This window comes from Carassius gibelio, chromosome B14 (assembly GCF_023724105.1).
Source record: "Carassius gibelio isolate Cgi1373 ecotype wild population from Czech Republic chromosome B14, carGib1.2-hapl.c, whole genome shotgun sequence".
Taxonomy (NCBI): Eukaryota; Metazoa; Chordata; class Actinopteri; order Cypriniformes; family Cyprinidae; genus Carassius; species Carassius gibelio.
In genome coordinates, this window is record NC_068409.1 from 22,306,659 (window position 1) to 22,327,282 (window position 20,624).

At 37.2% G+C, this 20,624-nt stretch overlaps 1 protein-coding gene across 4 annotated transcripts in view; it reads right to left on the bottom strand.

Annotated features, from left to right (window-relative positions):
* Positions 1–20,624, bottom strand: part of atp11c (ATPase phospholipid transporting 11C) — a 72,433-nt gene that overhangs the window by 20,336 nt on the left and 31,473 nt on the right. For all 4 annotated transcript variants that reach the window (XM_052575302.1, XM_052575303.1, XM_052575301.1 and 1 more), the window contains exons 4-10: positions 6,803–6,883; positions 6,129–6,236; positions 1,829–1,957; positions 1,382–1,470; positions 609–659; positions 186–250; positions 24–105 (exon numbers count right to left, since the gene is read on the bottom strand). In XM_052575302.1, coding sequence (XP_052431262.1) covers positions 24–105; positions 186–250; positions 609–659; positions 1,382–1,470; positions 1,829–1,957; positions 6,129–6,236; positions 6,803–6,883 — 605 coding nt within the window. The remainder of the gene's footprint in view (positions 1–23; positions 106–185; positions 251–608; positions 660–1,381; positions 1,471–1,828; positions 1,958–6,128; positions 6,237–6,802; positions 6,884–20,624) is intronic.

Consider the following 20,624-nt stretch of genomic DNA (forward strand, 5'->3'; position numbering starts at 1 on the left):
GTATATTTACAAGAAAAGCTTACTTTTCAACAGCTGATCGCTTCTGAGATTTGCCCTGGTAGTTGAGCGCCATCTTCGTCTCCATGCCCGTGTATACTGCAACACCTTTAAAAGCAAAAGCAATTTGTAAAAATGTAATTCCACATCATCAAATATTCATCTAATTACAAGGTGCCAAGGCCTACCATAAATCTTTTTGGTGTTTTTCAATGTAGCACCTTTTAGGAGAAGGTTCTCTGGGCCCAAAGATCTAAATTAAACCATAAAAACAAACAATTATGTCAATAAAAACGCATCCTGGCATCCAAACACATTTTAAAGTGGCTCCTAATGAGCAGCATTGCTGAAATGATGTAGGCCGGTTTGACCTGGCCCACTCTCATGAAGGACACAGCGTAGAGACTCATAAAAACCTTTCAAACTGCCCAGTGACAATTGGAAGAACGTGCAGGGATTGAGAAGCTGCCAGGCTGGCTTTACTTGAATGCTGCTATGGCGTATGGGTCGATGGAATAATGATCAGAGGCTAATTCAATGTGCAAAGACAGAGCTGAAGAGATACTGTGGGATATAGTGGGTCAATGGGAACAGACCAAAGACGGTCTCACCTTACTGCTGGCTCCTGCTCCGCCTTGTAAATGTGCATTCGACCCACAAACCTGTAATAGAGCAAACAGGCTCCAGTCAAGCATGTACACGCTCATATATGTTCTCTCAACCACAAACACACACAGAATGAATGCAGTGACGCCCCAGAAATGTAACCAGAGTAACTGATAAGTTCAAAAAGAACAGATGCCATCATACACATGCATTAGCATTTCGTTCCTTTAATATAGACTCCTTCCCCATTAAAGAGGCTTGATGATAATATCTGTATTCTAGTTCAGTACACTATGCAAATGAGCCTTGTACGAAATGAACCAATTACAAGGAAGATGCTCATTGGTGATGACCCAACAGTCTGGCATATTGGCAACAGCCCTTTGAAGTTTTTTTTTTTATAGACTGAATTTTAGCAGGCGACATCTGGTGCTCTAGAAATCAGAAATGCAAATGTTCTCCTGCCTAAAGAGGCTTTAATGAGACGTGCTTAGCGATAGGGGGCGCTGCTGAGTTAAACTGCTATTTCAGTTGGAAGGCCAAGGACTGCCTCTATAAACTTGCAAATTGTGTTTGTTTCATAATCTGTTTGTACTTATACTCAAACAGAAAGGATAGATAGTGTCTTCCATGGAATCACACTATTAGCTGTTGATCTGAAATCAAACATCCTTCAGAGAACAGCTGAGCAGAAACTGGAGTTAACATTTAAGAACATTTCATGAGGCAGCGAAAGGGATTTGGGTTAAGTGATTGTTTGTACTAGGGGAGTTCATACTTGTAAAGGTCAGGCTGGGGTTGTTCACACTCGATGGTGGCAGTGAGAGCCTGCAGGTCCTTCTCTGTGTCTTGCACTGTGTAGTGTGTCTGTGGGAAAGACAGGCAAATTAGTCTTCCAGGTCACGTTTTACACACAAATACAGAAGGATGGAAGTGGGAGAAAGACAAGGAGCAGAAGAATGATTATGACAAGATCGGGGCCACCTATTTAAAGACTTTATATGTGTGTATATATATAAGACTTTATATATATATATACACACGCACACACACACACACACACACACACACACACATACATACATATATATATATATATATATATATATACATACATACATACATACATACATACATACATACATGTATGTATCTCATTATATATTTGTGATTAAAAGAAGAAAAAACGCAGAAATTATAAAGAGACTTGAATGCATAAGCTCACTTTGTGGTTGGATTCTCCATCCAAGCTGGCTGTGGTGACAAAACAAGTACCATCTTCTCGACTGGATTCCAACAGAATCAGGTCACAGGGAAAGGTCTCGTCCTCCACCACCTCAACCACATCACCCACCTGACCAGAAGCACATTGACATTAACACAAGACCACAGGTCAATGCTTCACAACTGCTGGGTCACAGGTCTGTTCAGATTCAAAATACGATGCTAAGTGCAAATATTGTAATAAAAATATACCATTTTAAAATAATATATAATGGAAATGTTAAAAACTTAAGGTAAAATGAAAATACATCCACATTTGTCTCTTTTTTTTTTTTAATAGCTTCTGTTGTTTTTATAAAATTGTCACTTTCTTTAAAACGTCATTAATGAGTACATGTATAATTATTTATAGTGATGATCAAATCAAAAATTTTTTAGACATTTATTCAGGGCCTGAATTTCATTTTTGAAAATTAATCCCTCTTTTTTTTTCTTCCATTTTTCTATTTTTGAGTGACAGGAAACACTAGTATTAGAGTGCGCTACTAATGTTAGCGTTAATTTAGTTCGCTGCTGGTAAAGGAGGGTGAAAGAATTGTCCCAATTCATGTTTCGGTGTACAAAGCTGAAGTGTGCCGTCATTTGGGCATTTGTGGTTAAATGTATAATACGTATAAAATGTATTTATATATATATGGGATATAGGGATGTAACGGTACGTATATTGGTACCGGACCGTTTCGGTACAGGGCTTTCGGCGTGCACCGAATGACCAAATGCAATATTTTGTGTGCGGAACATAGGTACATTTTCGTGTTTCCACACGAACATATTAAATGACTTCCGCATTCAGCAAAAATCCCACCCTGCAGCTGATTCTAAAGTTTTCATTGGTCATGTCAATATGTCAATCACTGTACAGATTGCCCTACACCAGTGGTTTTCAACCCGCGGCCCACACAAATTAAAATGCGGCCCACCAAATGCTGAACACAATAATAAAAAAAAACTTTCAGTTTTACAATTAATTTTATTTTTAACATTAATAAAAAAAGTAGGCTACTTTAATGTTTTTATGTGAAATTATTTTGTTTTTCATATCTTATTTTCAGACATGAGCAGACTTAACATAACATTATGCATTTAATGAACAGGCTGAAAAAAAGCGCGCAGTTTGGCAGAATTCAATTCAAATAGTCATCAACAGCCATTAGTTCAGGTAAAATAGAGCAACAGAAATGACAGATTTGTTTTTAAGGGAGAAAAAAAGAAATGTGGAGAATGCCAGCGAATGAACACATACAAACAAGAATAGTCGCAGTATAAATAGTGAAGGAGGATTTTCGGTTTTGCCCCGCAACTCACTTGAAGAAGTTCAGGCAAATTGAAACACCATATACTACGTAGCAATCATCCTTACCTGAAGAAATGTGGCAAAACATCTCTGGAGAGAACCTCATATTATAAAATTCGAAAGTGCATTCCATATTTTGGATCATAGGCTACATTTGTGAACGCACATTTTCTGCAATGTCGCGCATCAAGTCATGCTCCCGTGCGCGTCTTACAGACTGCATCTTAAAGTTTCTTATACTTTCTGCGTGCTATGGACAGCTAGGTAGGCGTGACGTAAAAATCATCCTCGGAGAGTGTGTGCCGAGGCTCTGAGCAGACGACGGCGCAGAGAGGTGCATGTGGTCAGTAGGCTTCAAAAGCACAACTGCACATGTGCAGGCAGTGTTAAGAAACCCATTGCTACTCGAACCTGTGCAATCCTTCAATAAAAGAATAATAATTCTGGGCAATTGTTTGTTCACATGTTTGTTGCAGAGCGGACCATCAGCGTACGCTTTCAGAAGTATAAATGGAAGAGGTCCATGTCCGCGCTGGCCGAATTTCACAAAATTGGTCAGCTCCTGACAGCATCAGGTGTTTTATTTATGAGGAGTAGAATTATTTATTTATTTCAATGAATGTAATCGATTAGATATCATAATATTTAGGCTATAATATTATAAATCAGGTTGTTTCTTATTGGTGACGTAATATGTAAATTATATGAGTGCGGCCCGCGAGTCTTGCACTTGGACCACAGTGCGGCCCGCTGGAAAAAAAGGTTGAGAACCACTGCCCTACACCAACACTGATCTCTAAACCTACCCGTCATTACTGTAACCTTAACCAATGAAATCGACGGCAGCGCGTGATTTCTGCTGAACTGGTTTGAATAAAAAATAAGAAAAAAACCACACACCGCACGCTGTACACCAACATACAAGACATGCTTTAGCCCAGCCTCTCGCTATATGGCCATAGACTGTAAAAGGGTCATGACCAATGCAGACAAGCCCATAGATAGTATGGACAAGCTGGAGCTTGAAGACTCACTCATATCTTTAAGGTCTCCGGTCATAGTTATTTATTTATATTTTTCATTATATTTTATTATTATTTTTATTATTTATCGTGTGTATATATATATATATATATAAAATTATATATAATTTTTATTTATTTATTTATTTATATCTGTGTGTGTGTGTGTGTTCTTTTTATAAAAATACATTTTAGATTAGTATTATACATTTAACTAACTAAAGGATCCTGCAAGCACTTTAATTTATCCCCCATTACTCATACTGCACAAAAATTGGTTCAATAATGTTGAATGTTACAGGGACTGATTATTGCAAATGCAGATCCCACTGTGTTCTGGTTAAACAATTTTTACTTATTTATTTATTGCTAAGATTTGCATATGGTGGTGCGTTCTTAGTGACAGCTTTCCTTACAGTATATACTATTCCTAAAATAAGAAATATCCCAATATATTGCCTTGCTTACAGTATCGCAATGTATCGCAACATATCGTATCGCAACCCCTGTATCGTGAATACACAGCCCTAGTTATTACAAACATAGAATATATATATTAACATGATAGAAACAGTCAGCTCTACCACCTTTTCTTTTGCATTTAAATCTTTATTACAAGCAATTTTGGGTTACATAAAGAACTTTAAGAACTTTAAAATCATTGCCTTATCTAAAAGTGCTCTTTTCCTTTAAACCTAGCCAAAAAAACATAGCCTATGTGTTGGCTGTGAAACACAGTGGACTTTAATTATATTCATTAATGGTGTAATAATTACATTTTTGTGTCAAAGCATGCTCATATTTACCACAAACAATGCACCGTTACTTTAATTCAGTGCATGCTGTGCAGCAAAAATAGACAAAAATAGTGTGGAAACAATCTCTGCACTGCTGCAGACGCACCGCTCCTAAACGCACTGCCAGACTGCAACAGTGTATGCAGTGTGAACACTTTAATCCATTAACATGAGTGCGGAAAAAATATGCACCACATACAGACTGCAAACAAAGTAATGTGAACCTGGCATTATTATGTGTGTGCACTGCAAGTATGCATGAGAGAACGGTCTTCAGGAAAACGTGTGAGCGTTTAATGGTTTAAACACTGGCAAGAATTAAAAAGGAAAAAATGCAATTTATAAACTTTAGTGACGATGCGACACTGTCTCGATAGTGCAAGTGACAATTCCTGTGTCACTGTGCAGCTTTCTTAGATTGCGAAAGTGATGTGATTTGAAGCCATTCGCATTTTGAGAGAAAGAGAGCGCGCTGTGATTCACTCACGCTGTTTGTGAAATTATGGCTCACAGAAACTTTTTCAAATTACTTTATCAGTTATTTAATGGAGAAATATGAATTGCACCTCATCTAAAGCATTATAATTGTTTCACCCATCCCGGACAGAGGCTGAGACGGTGCTACTGCATGTCATGCCAAACCTCTAACGACAGGCACGTCATCAACTTGAGATCGGTTTTATGAGATCTGCCTTTTTAGAAACCGCCGATCAATTATCCCAAAGTGATTATCGGCTGATTGTGATCAGTAGCCGATCAATCAAGGCACCCCTAATTTTGTAACATTATAAATGCCTTTGGTGTTACTTCTAATCAGTTTAATGCATCTATGCTGAAAAAAAATGTATGATAAAAATGGTTACAAAAGTGGTTATCAGCTACAACACAAATAACTGACATTCAGCTAACTGTATTGGTAAACTCTTCCAAACATCTGTGGCACAAACTGTTTCACAGTGTACAACACATTTCTTCCATTCCATATACAGCAAGGAAACACTCCCAGCTGTGAATGCCCCTAGTGGGCACATTTTTTGTCCACGTGTAAAGTACAGCAGCTTGCCACACCCAGCTCTCACAGAGCTTGTATATGAGAGACTTGTAGAGGGTGCAGCAACTGAAAGGTACCTTGATCTTCTCACTCTCCTTCTTCACCGACCGGCCGTCCTCTAACACCGTTACCAGGTACTTATTCACCTCGTTGTCTGCTTTATGCCTCAGACAGTCTTCATAACCCTGAGGAGAGACACAGAGAATACGAACAAACAGTACGCATATGTGTGAAAACTGCAGAAGGTCAAATGAGGACTGAGACAGTCTAACACATCATCTCACATGCAAAAATAAAACAATTCTCTGAGAACTTCCATCACATACAGCAGGCCTGTGTGAATAATGGAAACCGTGCGAATGAGCTGAGGGAGTTGAGTCATTTGAAGTCAAAGTGGGCTGGGGTCGCACGGTCCCCCGGGCTCTTATTTCAAAGCCCAATTAAGAACTGAGCCCCTCTCAGTGTGAGGCCACAGATATCTGGAAGGAAGTCCACCTTCCATTGTGCTTTACAAAAAAGCTGATCCTAAAACAATACATTTAAAGCTGCGAGAGGACAACTGTGTTGTGACAAGCCCCCGGTTCATTTGTTTTGTCTGTGAGAGACGGACTCAGAGGTCAGGGCGGACTCTCGGTAAGGGGTCAGCATTATTTAAACAGTGACACTTGGCTATAAAACATCAAGTGATTTAGTGATATCTAAAGAGTTACACAGAGAGACAGGAGCATATTCAGAACATAACACAACCAACCTGTTTGATGGCCGTCACTGTGATGACAAAAAACAGAGGTAAACCACTGGTCACGGGGCTGGTCGGGGTATCAACAATCACCTATAAAAAGAGGCACATGTATGTATTATTAAAGCCGAATAAGAGAATCACTTTTTTTTAAAGTGTGTGTGGGGGGGTTGGGTGATTCATCCTAAAATTGCATTTATTTTAGATTTAAAATCATGCCATTCGCATACTTCTCCATTATCTTACATTATATTTGTCCCAAATCTTCACCCTAGGTTGTAAAAAAAAATTCAGCAATACGTTTGTCTTTCTGTGGTTCTAACTAAGTCTGTATGCTTGATTTATAAAACTATAAAATATAGATCAGCTAACTTTAATGATCAATATGATAATTAAAATTACTATTTTTATTCATTTACAAAAGTATGGTTCAGTATTCATTTGTTCAGTATTTCTTCAAACGACATGGCATCATAACTATGATAGCTTGAGTTTGAACATCCAAGATCCAGTTGCTGAAAACATAAAACACCAGTCTATCTTTAACATAACCGGTTTGTCATGCTGTAGAGAGCACAAACCATAACTCTTTCAGGAAACAACTTGAGGTAACAGCCACATGGTGTCATTAATACTTGCTCTATGTCTGTAAGTATGTGGAAGAAAAAAAATAGGGTAGGTTACAAAGTCAAGACCACAGAGGTGTGAACATTTTGTTTCGTCCTATGAGCTACAGAGACCGTGCATCTTCCGCTCACACCCTGCAGGGCCTGCCTGAAAGAGGCGAACGCAAAAACCACACGCCACAGTGAGAAACGGCATCTTCACTGCAGAAAGGCCTTAAAAACAAAGATGCCGTGTCGCTGCCAAAATTCCTGTAGGGGGAGACTGTAAAGCCGGCAGGACTTCAGAAGGTGAAAGCCCATCTCAGACCAACAACACTCCAGCTTAGAGTTTATAATCCCCATCATCCCGATCACACACACACACACACACACATACACACACTAAACACACAAACACCAGAGAGCGCTTTCAGCCTCAACCGAATAATCCCAAACAACCCTTCTGAAACATACTTACTTTTGGACTCTGCCATTAGACGTCATCTAAACCACTTTGCAATCTGGCCAATCATGCAACCCCCCCCTCCTCATGTCACACGCAACCAGTTACTTAACAGCCACAAGTTACAGCTCGCAGACCAACCCAAATGCACTCAGGCATCTTTTTAAATTCTGCCCTATGGCTTATGCTAAAACAACACGCAGCACTGTGAGAAACAAGCGGTGTATGTGCGCAGACATGTTCACAAGAGCCCAAATCTTTCAGTAGTGACCCATCATGCGTTAAACATCTCTCAGTTGCCAGGTGTCTGCAAATGGCTGTTTAGTGGGACTGTCATCAGGAATATAAAGAGGAAGAGCAGATAGAGGGCTTTTCTTGCTAATTTGCTACACCTCCAGGACAAAGCAACATTAAGGGGATAGGTTCACTCTCAACTAGAAATTCTGTCATCATTTTGTCACCCTCATATTGTTCAAAAACCTCTATGACCCTCTTTATGCAGAAGATATTTGAGAAATGCCTCAGTGATTTTCTGTCCATACAATGAAGTAAATGTTTTGAGCCCACTTGAAAAAAAAAAAGAAATATGGTTAACATTTTTTTTAACAAAAATATTTTTAGTATCTATTTACTGATTGTAGGAAAAGACTGTCTTGCCGTAATCTCCTTTACAGCATAGACTGTATGCGATGGTATCAACATATTAAATTTTTTGGATTTAACTTAAATTTACAGTTAAAAAAAAAAGAAAAATACTAAATTCATGAACTGATATAATGTTTATATGTCAAAAGTACTAAAATCCGTTTTGAAAATGTATAATTGAGGTTAATATTAATACAGTATATAGACGTCACAGAGGGAATTTTCTGAATGTTATTTGTGCATTAAAACAATACATCACTGTAAGTAAAAAAAAAAAAAAAAGGAACACGAAACGTCCCTTTTTTTTTACTGCATATAAAAAAGGAATTCACCCGCTAACAGGTTAACCATAGTTGTACTGAAGGAGTGGATGCCGATTTGCCATATCCTTCATACTGATATTAATTATTTTATTACATGATTTCTTGTTTGACTATTAATCAAGTTATAGCAAGAGTGAAATGTGTAACCTTATGTGTGCTGTATTTCTTTTCCTCAAGATTAATGTCCACATATTATGTGTGTGTATCCAACCGTAATGATAAGACACTCGCCAGTGCTAGAAAGCCTTGAATTTTAGATAAGTTCTCTGTGTACGTGTGTTAGTATCTGTCTGTACAGGGAGAAGCTCAGACAGTCCCAGGACAAACTATCAACTGCCAGTGTCCAGCATATCAGATATACGTCTTTGGAGAGTTTATCTAGGTTTTGGAACCAATCAGAATTTTGTTGACTCATGTATTGACGCAATTAGTATCCTCTGTCAGGGTATAACTGTGCTTGATTTTGTATTGTACGGGGGGCGGCCTGCGAACTCCTTCGAGAGTGTTGAAGCTGACTTCTGCTGATGAAATTGCAAACTATTTTCTTCAAGTAAAATTATTATTATTAATTGAACTCATCTCTGAGTCCTGGTCTTCATTGCGACATATCTGGTCCTTGGGTTTTAACTGTAAATTCCCCTACAGTTAATGGTGGAGGATCGGCGGGCAATAGTTCTTTGTTGACATCCCTGATCAATCATCAAACCAAGGTAGGAAAGATTTTAGATTTAATATTATTGGTTAGGGACTGTCTGTAAGTGGAGGGGGCCGAGAGAAGGAGGAACGATAGACTCACTCAGACGTGAGGGGGTAGACACCAGCTCCAGGGTGGAGTAAGGTAAATTGGTGTCACAATATACCTGTAAATAAGTAACCTTGTGAGTATAAGGGGTACAAGTACACATCGGTAGGTCTTGATATAAGATATTTAGAGATGTGTACAGTTACAGAGGGAACAGGTGCACACCTATAGGTCTTAGAGAGAGACGTAAAAATTTGTTTCTAGGTGTGCACAGTCCAGGGGGGGACAAAAACGCATTCTTAACAGGCATGTGAACCCGTAAAGGGCAGTGCTGGGTCAAGCACCGAGGGACAAAGGACACATAAGGGCGTAAATAGGCAGTGCTGGGTCAAGCACAGAGAGCCAAAAAGCACGAGAGGCCATAAAGGGCAGTGCATTTACGGCCGGGTAAGCCAAAGTAGGGGTATGGGAAATCCCGAGAAGAATGTAAGACGCTAGACGGGGGTTCTAGTCGTATCTCGCTCTTCCAACTCTCGATCACCCACCATTACAGACAGGGGCGCCCCGAGCTTAGAAATAGGCCAGGTCAGTGGTTAGGGAAAAGAGTATCCAAAATTAGTGTTTAAAAATAAATAGTGATAATTCATATGTGCACCTATAAAAATATAGGGATATATGCAAAGGGAAAGTATTGATTGATCTGGGATGCCTCAGGAACAACCCCAAAAGAGCTAAAATGTAGTTTTCATGACCCTGATTGGATTGGACCAGTATATGGAAATTCTGAAATATACTTTGCAATTTCATCACGCAGAAGTCAAGTGCTGTTGGTAAGATCGCCGCCTCAATATGTTTTTGGTTTATGATAGAAATATGACTGACAAATTAGGTAACCTGGTCAGCCCTGATAGAAATAATGAAACAGAAGAGAGCAAATGCTGTAAACAGTTTGGCTCTGAAGCTCTGACTTTAAAAAAATATATATATTCTCTGAATTCATTTAAAGAATGATCAGTCTGAGCTTTAATTCTGATTGTAATGTTAAAACAAAAACTTGATTGGCTTTAAACTTAGAAAGAACCTGAGAAATAACATTTATAAATGTATGTGCCGATTTGTTAAAAATAATCCCAGAAGTAACTGAGTGATGATTTAATCTGATTCTCTGTGCATAGAAGGTTTAAATGACAAAGAATGATATCATAAGACCTGTTCCAGTTCCTATATAATTGTTGAAAGTCCTGACAAGGAATACTGAACAGAATTCTGGGTTAGTGAAAAAAAAAAAAAAAAAAAACTGTAGGCACACAAATTGGCAGTGGCATTTTGGAAAAACTTAGAAGCTTATGTTTTGTTAAAAAAAGATAAAATTACTTTGACTACAATGAAGCCGTTGTTTTATCTCATGCTGGCCCCCACCATGACTCTGGCTTAAGCAGTAAAAATACCAGAGACATGTTCTGAGTAAAAAAAAAAAAAAATGTAATTTCTATATTTACTAATGTTTGGCCAAAAGAGTAATTTTATTGTTGGATTGCAAAATTGTAATCACGCAGCATCATAAAAAAAGAAAAAAGAAGAGAAAAGAAAATTATTTTTTGTTTATGAGATGATAAAGTTGTAAACAAGTAACATAAACGGGGGTTTCAAAGTAACTTTGAAGACAGCATGCTAGCAAGACCCAAAGTAATATATCTGGGTCAGATAACCTCTGACAGATTTAAAACCAATGTTGAAATTCAGAAGCCATGGCCAGAATTAAGTGAATGGATAAATACAAGTTGATGTAAAAGTAATGACAATGACTGCAAAGAACTTTGAGAAACATTTGAGTTGCGAAAATAAAGTAAAAATACAAATATAAAGATGTTTATTTTTAAAATGCATATAATTTCTGACAAGTTTTAAACTGGGCTAGAGTAAAATGATAGTACGATGAAATTATGTTAAAAATGAATGAAAATGCATTGTTACGAGTCCTGAATCCCTCAGAGTTCTCTCTCTCTCTCATTCAAAGTAAGCTAAAATGCCGTTATCTGAGCTTGTGTTTAAGTGATAAGATATTTATAGTACAGCACAGTGTTTCAGTCAAATCATAGGCAGAGATGCTAAAGGACATGCTAAAAAGAGTTCAGATTTAATGCATTAAGAGGGCAATTGGTAGTTAAATGTTCAACTGCCCAATGCATGTAAGAAATAAGAGATTATAAAAATAATGAATAACAGTTTAGGAGCAATTGTTGAAGAGACATGAGGGCTTTAAAATCATAATACAGACCCTGAGCTATAGATGTAATAATTTTGAATAGTTAAACAGTTGTATTGCTATTTGTTCTATGACCAGTAACTTATCTGTCTTATTTTTAGTCTCCACCATCATACAGGGCCTGATGGCTGCAGCTACAGAAGCAACAGAAAATTACAATGAATGGACGGGTGTGAAAAATAAATTCACTGAGTAATCTCAGCATGATAGTTTGGAGGTATCCAATTGAGTTTAGCGATTAAATATTAGTTTGATTAACCTTTTTCAATGTTTTAACACTAGTAGGTGCTGTCAATGGCTCTCATGGTTCTTGAGTGCACCTTTCCTAAGCTGCAGGAAATACTGGATTCTGGAAGAAGACTGTCGAGGATGTTGCAACGGGAAAGAGTGGTTACCAGTGTGCATGAGGTGATTTCTCAATGACGGGTAAGATCCTCTTCTGGCCAATAGGGGACAACCTAAGGCAGGGGGTCACCGCCACTGGGCACCTGCCCTGAAGGGAGGTGTTATATGTGAGATGGTAGTGGAGTTGAGCGGATGCTTGATAGGCCTAGAGCATCATTAAGAGGGGGACTGTATGAAGTACAGCAATCTGCCTCAAAATGTGAGCTCCTCCAGACCTGATCACCAGCAACCGCATTCCTTGACTGATTGTTGTGACAAGCGTCCACAACTTGATGCAACTATGCCAGTGGATCACACCCTGAGGACAAGGAGCTTATTTATAAAAAGTTAATGGCAATGGGCTTTCAAGAACCATCTGAGACCATGTGATGACAGCCATTATTTTGAGACAAAAATTTCTTATGAGGCTAAAATGATATTGAACTAATATGTCTATATCATAGTCTTTACTCGTGCAGGTCATTAGGCATGACACAAGATGATAACAAGATATGGTGGTGGCTAAAAATGAAGACTGCTTCTGCTTAATCAAGAGATGGTTTAGATAACAAAGGTTAAGGGAATTAAGCATGTAAGGTAAAAATAATTTTAAAGAAATGTTCCTAGCATTATGTATTTTAAACAGTTTAAACTGAGATTTTAGATCTAGAAACTTTGACATTTTTAACTTATTTGAATAATTTAGGGTTATATGTTGTAATGAATTTGATATTATAGTCTAAGTTAAAGTTTGGCAAAAATTGTCTAAATAAATAAATAAATATTTTTTTTGCACAGTAAGAGAGAGAGAGAGAGAGTGCTTGAGTGGAGGCAGGGATAGTGCTCTTCTTCTATTATTGGCCTGCTAAGAAAGAGTAACCAAAACAGAGCAATGATTTGAAGACCAAAACAACCAAGCTGATTTTACTCTAAATAAAAATCATTAAAGAACAGGCAAACTTTGAGATTAGATAAGAGACTAGGTTCAAACTAGGTAAAATGCACAGACAATGTTTAAGTTTAAATCCTTCCGATTTAATACCAAAAGGAAAACCTTAAATATGAGCTGTTAAAATATTAATGTGTTAAGTATGTGCATGCACAAGGATGGCTACTATAAATTTTTGGGGGACAATTCTGTTCCTGTTTTGTTTCAATTGAGTTACTAACCTCTGGAATGAGTGTTTTATCATTACAGATGTGTTGAGTGAAATTACTTTACAGAAGTCGGTAATTCTGAGTGAAACTAATGAAAAGACAATGCCGAACATGGGACGAGCTTTAAGTGGATTGGTTATCCAGCTCTGTCTGCTACTGGTAATAATGACTTGTTTTGTCTTTTATAATGCTGATTTAAATCACTCTCTGGATTAATATGTTAAAGAGTGTTTATATGATTGGATTTGTGAAATTTAAGTTTGCCGTCCAAAATGGGTTTAAAATCCATGCCTAAATTTAAATGAGGGTCTAAATTTTAACAAGTTAACACTTTGTTGTTTGAATGGTAAAGGTAAATATTTTAGACGGCAGAAAAACAGTGACAGATTGGCTACGTCACTAACCAAATTATCCAGAGAGCACCCTCACATAAAGAAGCCTGGTGGGAAAACAAAGGAGTGAATCCCGCTTGTATAATATAGTGCAAAAGCTTTATGTAGTGGTTTATGTAGAACAGAGATAAGTTGAACAAAAACGTGTGGATAGCCCTTAATGAAGCAAATCCATAACAAGAGGTTTGAATTAATTGAAATAGCACAGCAAAAAAATAAAATAAATAATAATAATAAATTTAGTTTGAACAAAACAATTGTAATAGGCTCTATGGAGCTGCTTATGAACACCTGTCAGGTCAAATCAAATTAATATTGTGAACACTGACAGGGCTTTTTGATAATGTATACTGTTTCAATACAGATTTACAGAAACTGAGGATGTCTCTTTAATAAATATTTGGGCGTTTAGAACTAAGTAATAGTATTGTTCATTTAGTAATAGTATTGGGAAATCTGTGTGCTTTTTTTTAGTTTATAATAATTTATGAGTAAATAAATATCACTACCAATTGACAAACATGAACGAGGGTTTTAAAGACATTGATCTCGTAGCTGATGTGTAAGCATTTCTAACTGACAAAACAGTGAGAACTAAATTGACTTAATACGAGGTATTGAGGATTTGCTTCTGAATGTGTCATTAATATAGTCTGAGTACAGTAATATGGTATGAAAATTGACAAGATTTGCATTTGAAAAAAAAAAAAGGTAATGATAAGGCAATGAGTATGGTTAACAGTAATGTCCTGGTATAAAATACATGCATGACAATAAGTGGATAGGTTAGGTGTATTTTTGAAGTTAGACACTTCGATACTTAAAATGTAATTTTGATCAAATGTTGTTAACAATGACAAGTTTGGGTTAATGGTTAATATATGTTTAAACAGCATGTGAACTATGATGACTGCAAATGGATTCGTGGTGAAACTAAAACTTAATAAAAGGGCTATTAAGTAATAAACTAGGAACTGCTCTAGGTTTTCGAGGAAATTATGATTATGATTATTTTAATTTTTTTTAAGATGGCTCAATATTGATCTTACTTATTTTTGGTTTGTTTAATTTTGTGTTTTTAACACCAAGTTTGGAATGAAAGGGTAAAATAGATAATCAATCTCTATAATTGTACCATTGATGGGGAAAATTATAGATTTTCATGAAATAAGGGTATCTTTACTGGGATTTAGGTTATAAGCAATGTCTATATTTGGTATCTGTGAGGTGACTGAGGGTCTGACATATGTCAGGAATGCAATAACAGTGGTTATTCATTTAGCCCGGCTTCCAGAGAATAATATATATACGTTTATTGTAATGAGTTTATTTTAAGATATGACCAAATTAACTAAAATTCATCATAGTTGTATAAAACATGCTAAAAGAAAACAAATAAGGCAAATATCCTTCTTAAGGGTTTAAAAAAAAAATGAATTGGTTATAGTGTATGCGGTTTTCTTTAATGATTTGTTAAATCTGGTTAATGAATATGCAAATTTAGTCTTAAGGCTGTTAGATAAATGTTTTGTTTTAGAGGGTAAGTGTGAAGTAGCTGTAGTAGGAAGAGAGGTATTTACAAAGATATGTTGATGAAAGTATATATGGATGGAGGACACTTTTCCAGGTAGAGGGACACACAGAATAATTCACTGGAAAAGACATTATGTGAAGAAAGACTAGTGCAAGTGGCGATATTGTGGGATTAAGTAAGTAGATGAATGTATATGGGAAGTAAGAATGATTATGGGAAGTATTTTGTACAAAATAATGTGTTTATTACTAGAAATGTCAGCCAGTACCAGAGATGTTAAGTATATGCACCTGCTTAAGTTGACCAACAGCCTGCATTCTAAGCATGCATCACAACGACACCTGACCTCATTTATTAGACCAGATGTGGGGTATTAGACCCCACATTGATCTAAAACGGGGGACTGAAGGAGTGGATGCCGATTTGCCATATCCTTCATACTGATATTAATTATTTTATTACATGATTTCTTGTTTGACTATTAATCAAGTTATAGCAAGAGTGAAATGTGTAACCTTATGTGTGCTGTATTTCTTTTCCTCAAGATTAATGTCCACATATTATGTGTGTGTATCCAACCGTAATGATAAGACACTCGCCAGTGCTAGAAAGCCTTGAATTTTAGATAAGTTCTCTGTGTACGTGTGTTAGTATCTGTCTGTACAGGGAGAAGCTCAGACAGTCCCAGGACAAACTATCAACTGCCAGTGTCCAGCATATCAGATATACGTCTTTGGAGAGTTTATCTAGGTTTTGGAACCAATCAGAATTTTGTTGACTCATGTATTGACGCAATTAGTATCCTCTGTCAGGGTATAACTGTGCTTGATTTTGTATTGTACGGGGGGCGGCCTGCGAACTCCTTCGAGAGTGTTGAAGCTGACTTCTGCTGATGAAATTGCAAACTATTTTCTTCAAGTAAAATTATTATTATTAATTGAACTCATCTCTGAGTCCTGGTCTTCATTGCGACATATCTGGTCCTTGGGTCTTAACTGTAAATTCCCCTACAGTACCATAACATTTTCATACAGGTTTGGAAGAACAGGTGTGAGTAAATGACAGCAAGTTTAACAAATTCAGCAGTTCAGAAAGGTACTTTTGTAACAGAAGCTCGAAAAACACCAAAGAAAGCATCTGACAGCTGTGAGTACCACTCCTGGTTTTCCCTGTAGCAGGTGGGGTTTCTTCTCTCTTTCTTCTTTTTTCTCTGATACTGACCCTTCTCCATGGAAGCCAGGGCTGAGTCTGGGATTCAGTCAGCAGAAAGCGCTCTAATGCGCTCGTGGCTCCTGCAAGTGATGGATGTTGTGGGGGCCAGCGGCCCCACACATATTTTTTGGATTTAATAAATTGATAAAGGCCCATCTGGATAAAGCCCACTGTGGCTTCCCACTCGATTAAAAATATTAAGAGAGATGTGTCCCAAAATGCAGAGGACGGTCTGTCCTACAGTATGCTTTCCTTTGCTTTCTGTTTTTAATACACACACACACACACACACACACACACACACACACATACCTACACACACATGCCTGCAATGGGAGTTTATTTCCCTGGATCGCTCAGTAACAGACAGCACCACTAATACAGCTCATCAGCAGCTGTAATGAAATACAGTGAGTTCTCTGATGAAGTGCTGCCCCTTCGTCATTTTTACGTTCATACGAAGCACCCCCACCCATCACTGCCAGACCCACCTCGCTAGTTCCACTGCAGAGACGCAAAACACCATCCATTTAACCGCTGCCTCAAGAGAGCCAATTCCCAAAGCTAATGCTGAACACATCAATTACCGTCGAAACACCTTACAGAGGCAGACACACAACCTGTGAGATACTAAATACCAACACAGACCTTTCGTGAGACTAGACGTCACAACTTAATTGGCTGCATGTGAAAATGAGACTGAGAGGAACCAATATAACATACAATCTTAAAATAACATACTGTCTTCTCAGCCGGGGGTTGGGGCCCACTGGGAGCCTCAGCAAATTTTCAGGGAGCCGCAGTGTGAAAAACTTAATCAAAATGCTTAAAAATATATATAAGTTAAATTTTTTTTTCACCCCTGAATATTTATTGTTTTTATTGATAAACTTACAGAATATTCTAGAACTACAAAATGAATTGTGGTTAATTTCAGCAGAGTATATTACATTTTTATTTTAATGATATAATGAAATACATCAATGTTACAAGTTGCAGTAAAAAAAAAAAAAAAAAAAAAAAAAAAAAAAAACGGAAGAAAAACAAGAGAAAATATAGAAAATATTGATATCATTAATCTTGAAATATGAACAATGGTCACAAAAAGGTTGATAACTGTTGTTGCACTGTATTTTCTATTCTAAAACACTGAGCCACTTAATTTTTCAGTAAAAGCATGGGAAAATATAGCTGCAAGCAGCAATAACGGGGCCAAGCACTACAGAAGCAAGCTTCAGACGAACGGCAGGAATGAGTAATTTAGACAGTTTTAAGATTATTTTAGGCAAAATGGCTTGAAAACAATCAACACAACAACTAGTAATAGGATTTATTCGCTTATCACGTGTAACCAATAGGTGGTGCTGTTACCAAATTAGTTTGGAACGGTCAGTGTGAGGTGTCGATGACACATACAAAGTTTGGTGCAAATATGTCAAAGCTTTGCAGAGATACAGCCTCAAATGCATTTTGGCACCATTCAAGCAGATTTGTTGATGCGCTAAATGAGAACCGTTTCGTATGTCGACACGAAATCCATAACTTTTTGCCAGCATTTTCTGAAGATGAGCCACGTCAAATTTGGTGAAAATCTGACAAACGGTCTAGGAGGAGTTCGAAAAAGTAGGTTTTCAACATTAATCAAAATGGCGGACAGGAAGTTCAGCCAAATAAGGAAAACTTTGTATCTATGTTCTCGACTTGACCCAAGGAATCTACAAAGACCAGCGTCATGTCAATAGCCAGATTTATTCAAAAGTTATTAGCCTTTACGTAAATTGAGTTATAACTTTTGACCACTAGGTGGCGCTGTTTCAAAATATTTTGAATACCTTCAGGGGATGGTGTTGTTGGCACATTCTGAGTTTCGTAATATTACACCAATGCATTTGTTTAGTATAGCATTTTATTTCACAAAACTGTATTGAAGTCAATGAGAATTTCATGTTTTGTTCTATTATAGCGCCACCAAGAGGCTCAGTCCCACCATTTTTTTTATGTGTGCTCAGAGTGAGCCCATACATATGTGTGTCAATTTTGGTGAAAATATCTCAATTCACTTCAGAGTTATAGACATTTATATGAAAAAGCACGTAAAAAATGACTGACTCTTGACTTTGATTGAATATTACTACCCCTTACTATCAATATTTTGGCATTTGGGCATTGGTGTATAGCTATCGACCTATGTTTCCGAACTTCTGACGGTGGTTTCGTCTCGATCAGACAAGCGGTTTCGAAGATATAGCCAAATGTTTTTTAAGCGCTAAATCACAACGCTACACAAACCGAAAGGCAAAACCTAGCATGTTTGGTATCATAGGACTCGGTAAGGTTTCAGGAGTCCAATTTGATGAGTCTCGTGAAAATAAGTCAACCACACCCAAAGTTATAAGCATTTAAAAAAAGAAGATCACCACTAGGTGGCGCTGTTTTGAAACTTCTCACACTCCTTCAGGACATTGTGCTGATGAACCATACCAAGTTTCGTAACAATCTGCTGATGCGTTCTTAAAATACAGCATTTTAGCACAAAATTCAAAATGGCCGACAGTCAAAATGGCCGAAATGGTCAAATTGGATATCAGTCGACTCGGCATGTTGCCCTGAATCTAACAAGACCAATGTTATGATTTTTGGACAAACTGTTCAGAAGTTATAAGCAAAAATAGCAGTTTTTCATATCTCCGGATCAGTAGGTGGCGCTGCGCCCAATCACAGCATGTTGCCTCATGTCATGCTTGTTATGACATGTACCGAGTTTGGTCTGAATAGGATAAGTCGTTGCCGAGATACAGCCTTACGACTGTTTTTGTAAGCACTACATAAAATTTGTTAGAGCGTTTATCAAAAACGGTTTGACGAATCAATTTGATTTGCATAACTTTTGGTCAGCACTGCCTGAGGATGATATGGTTCAATTTTCGTGTGAATCGGACAAACCGTCTAGGACGAGTTCGAAAAAGTAGGTTTTTAAAGAAATTCAAAATGGCGGTCATATTTCTATGACGGAAATGACTTCGTAGGGTGCAATCGAATCGGCATGAGCTCAGAAATTAGAGGAAAAAAGAATTTTGTTGATTGGCCTTAGGGTTAAAAAGTTATTAACAAAATTAAAGTGAAATTTTGGACAGTTGGTGGCGCTAGAGGGATTGACTTAGACACACCAAAATTGGTGTACTTAATGTTGGCACTGTCCTCTATCAAAATGTCAAACCATTACAACTTTCCCGCATTCGGTTCTATGGGCTGCCATAGACGCCCAGTCGGAAGAATAATAATAATAATAATAAGAACGCCAACAAAAACAAGAGGGTCCTACGCACCTTCGGTGCTTGGCCCCTAATTAGTTAGTGACCTATTGGCAAATTCAGTGCATAAAAGCTGTACTACAGCTCTCATCTGCCAACAGAAATATGATTCTAAGTCAGTGCATCACAGAGACATTCAATTCTGTTGTCAAAAAGCAGAGATCTTGTTTTCAGTGACATAAAACTGCACAGATAATAAATGTTCATTTTGAGTGGGAAAATGGGATTCCTACGACTGTTAAATATACAGTTCATGGAATTCATAATGTCGGTTTGAGACTTTTTGTCCTTGGCTGTTAAATGTATCAGGCTTCCAACCGTGTGTGTGTTTGCACAGTACTGTAAACCACGGTTTCCTCAACTGCTGGGTCACAAATCTGTTCTGTTGTTCTGTTCTGGTCTCAGACAGCCTACATCCAAATAATGAAATGAAACTAACTATATTGTGCAATAAAATAAGTAATGCTGTCAAACGATTAATCACAAGTAATCACATCCAAAATAAAAGTTTGTTTACATGATATGTGTGTGTACTGTGTTTATTTATGTATATAAATGCTCTCACATGCATGTATATATTTAAGAAAAATGTTACGTTTATATATGACATTTATATATAAATTATATGAATATATTTTATATGAATTATATGAATATATACACACACATATTTTCAAAATACATACTGTATGTGTATGTATTTATATATAATATAAAGAATAAATATACACAGTACATAAACATTATGTAAACAAAAACTTATTTTGGATGAGATTAATCACACTTAATAGTTTGACAG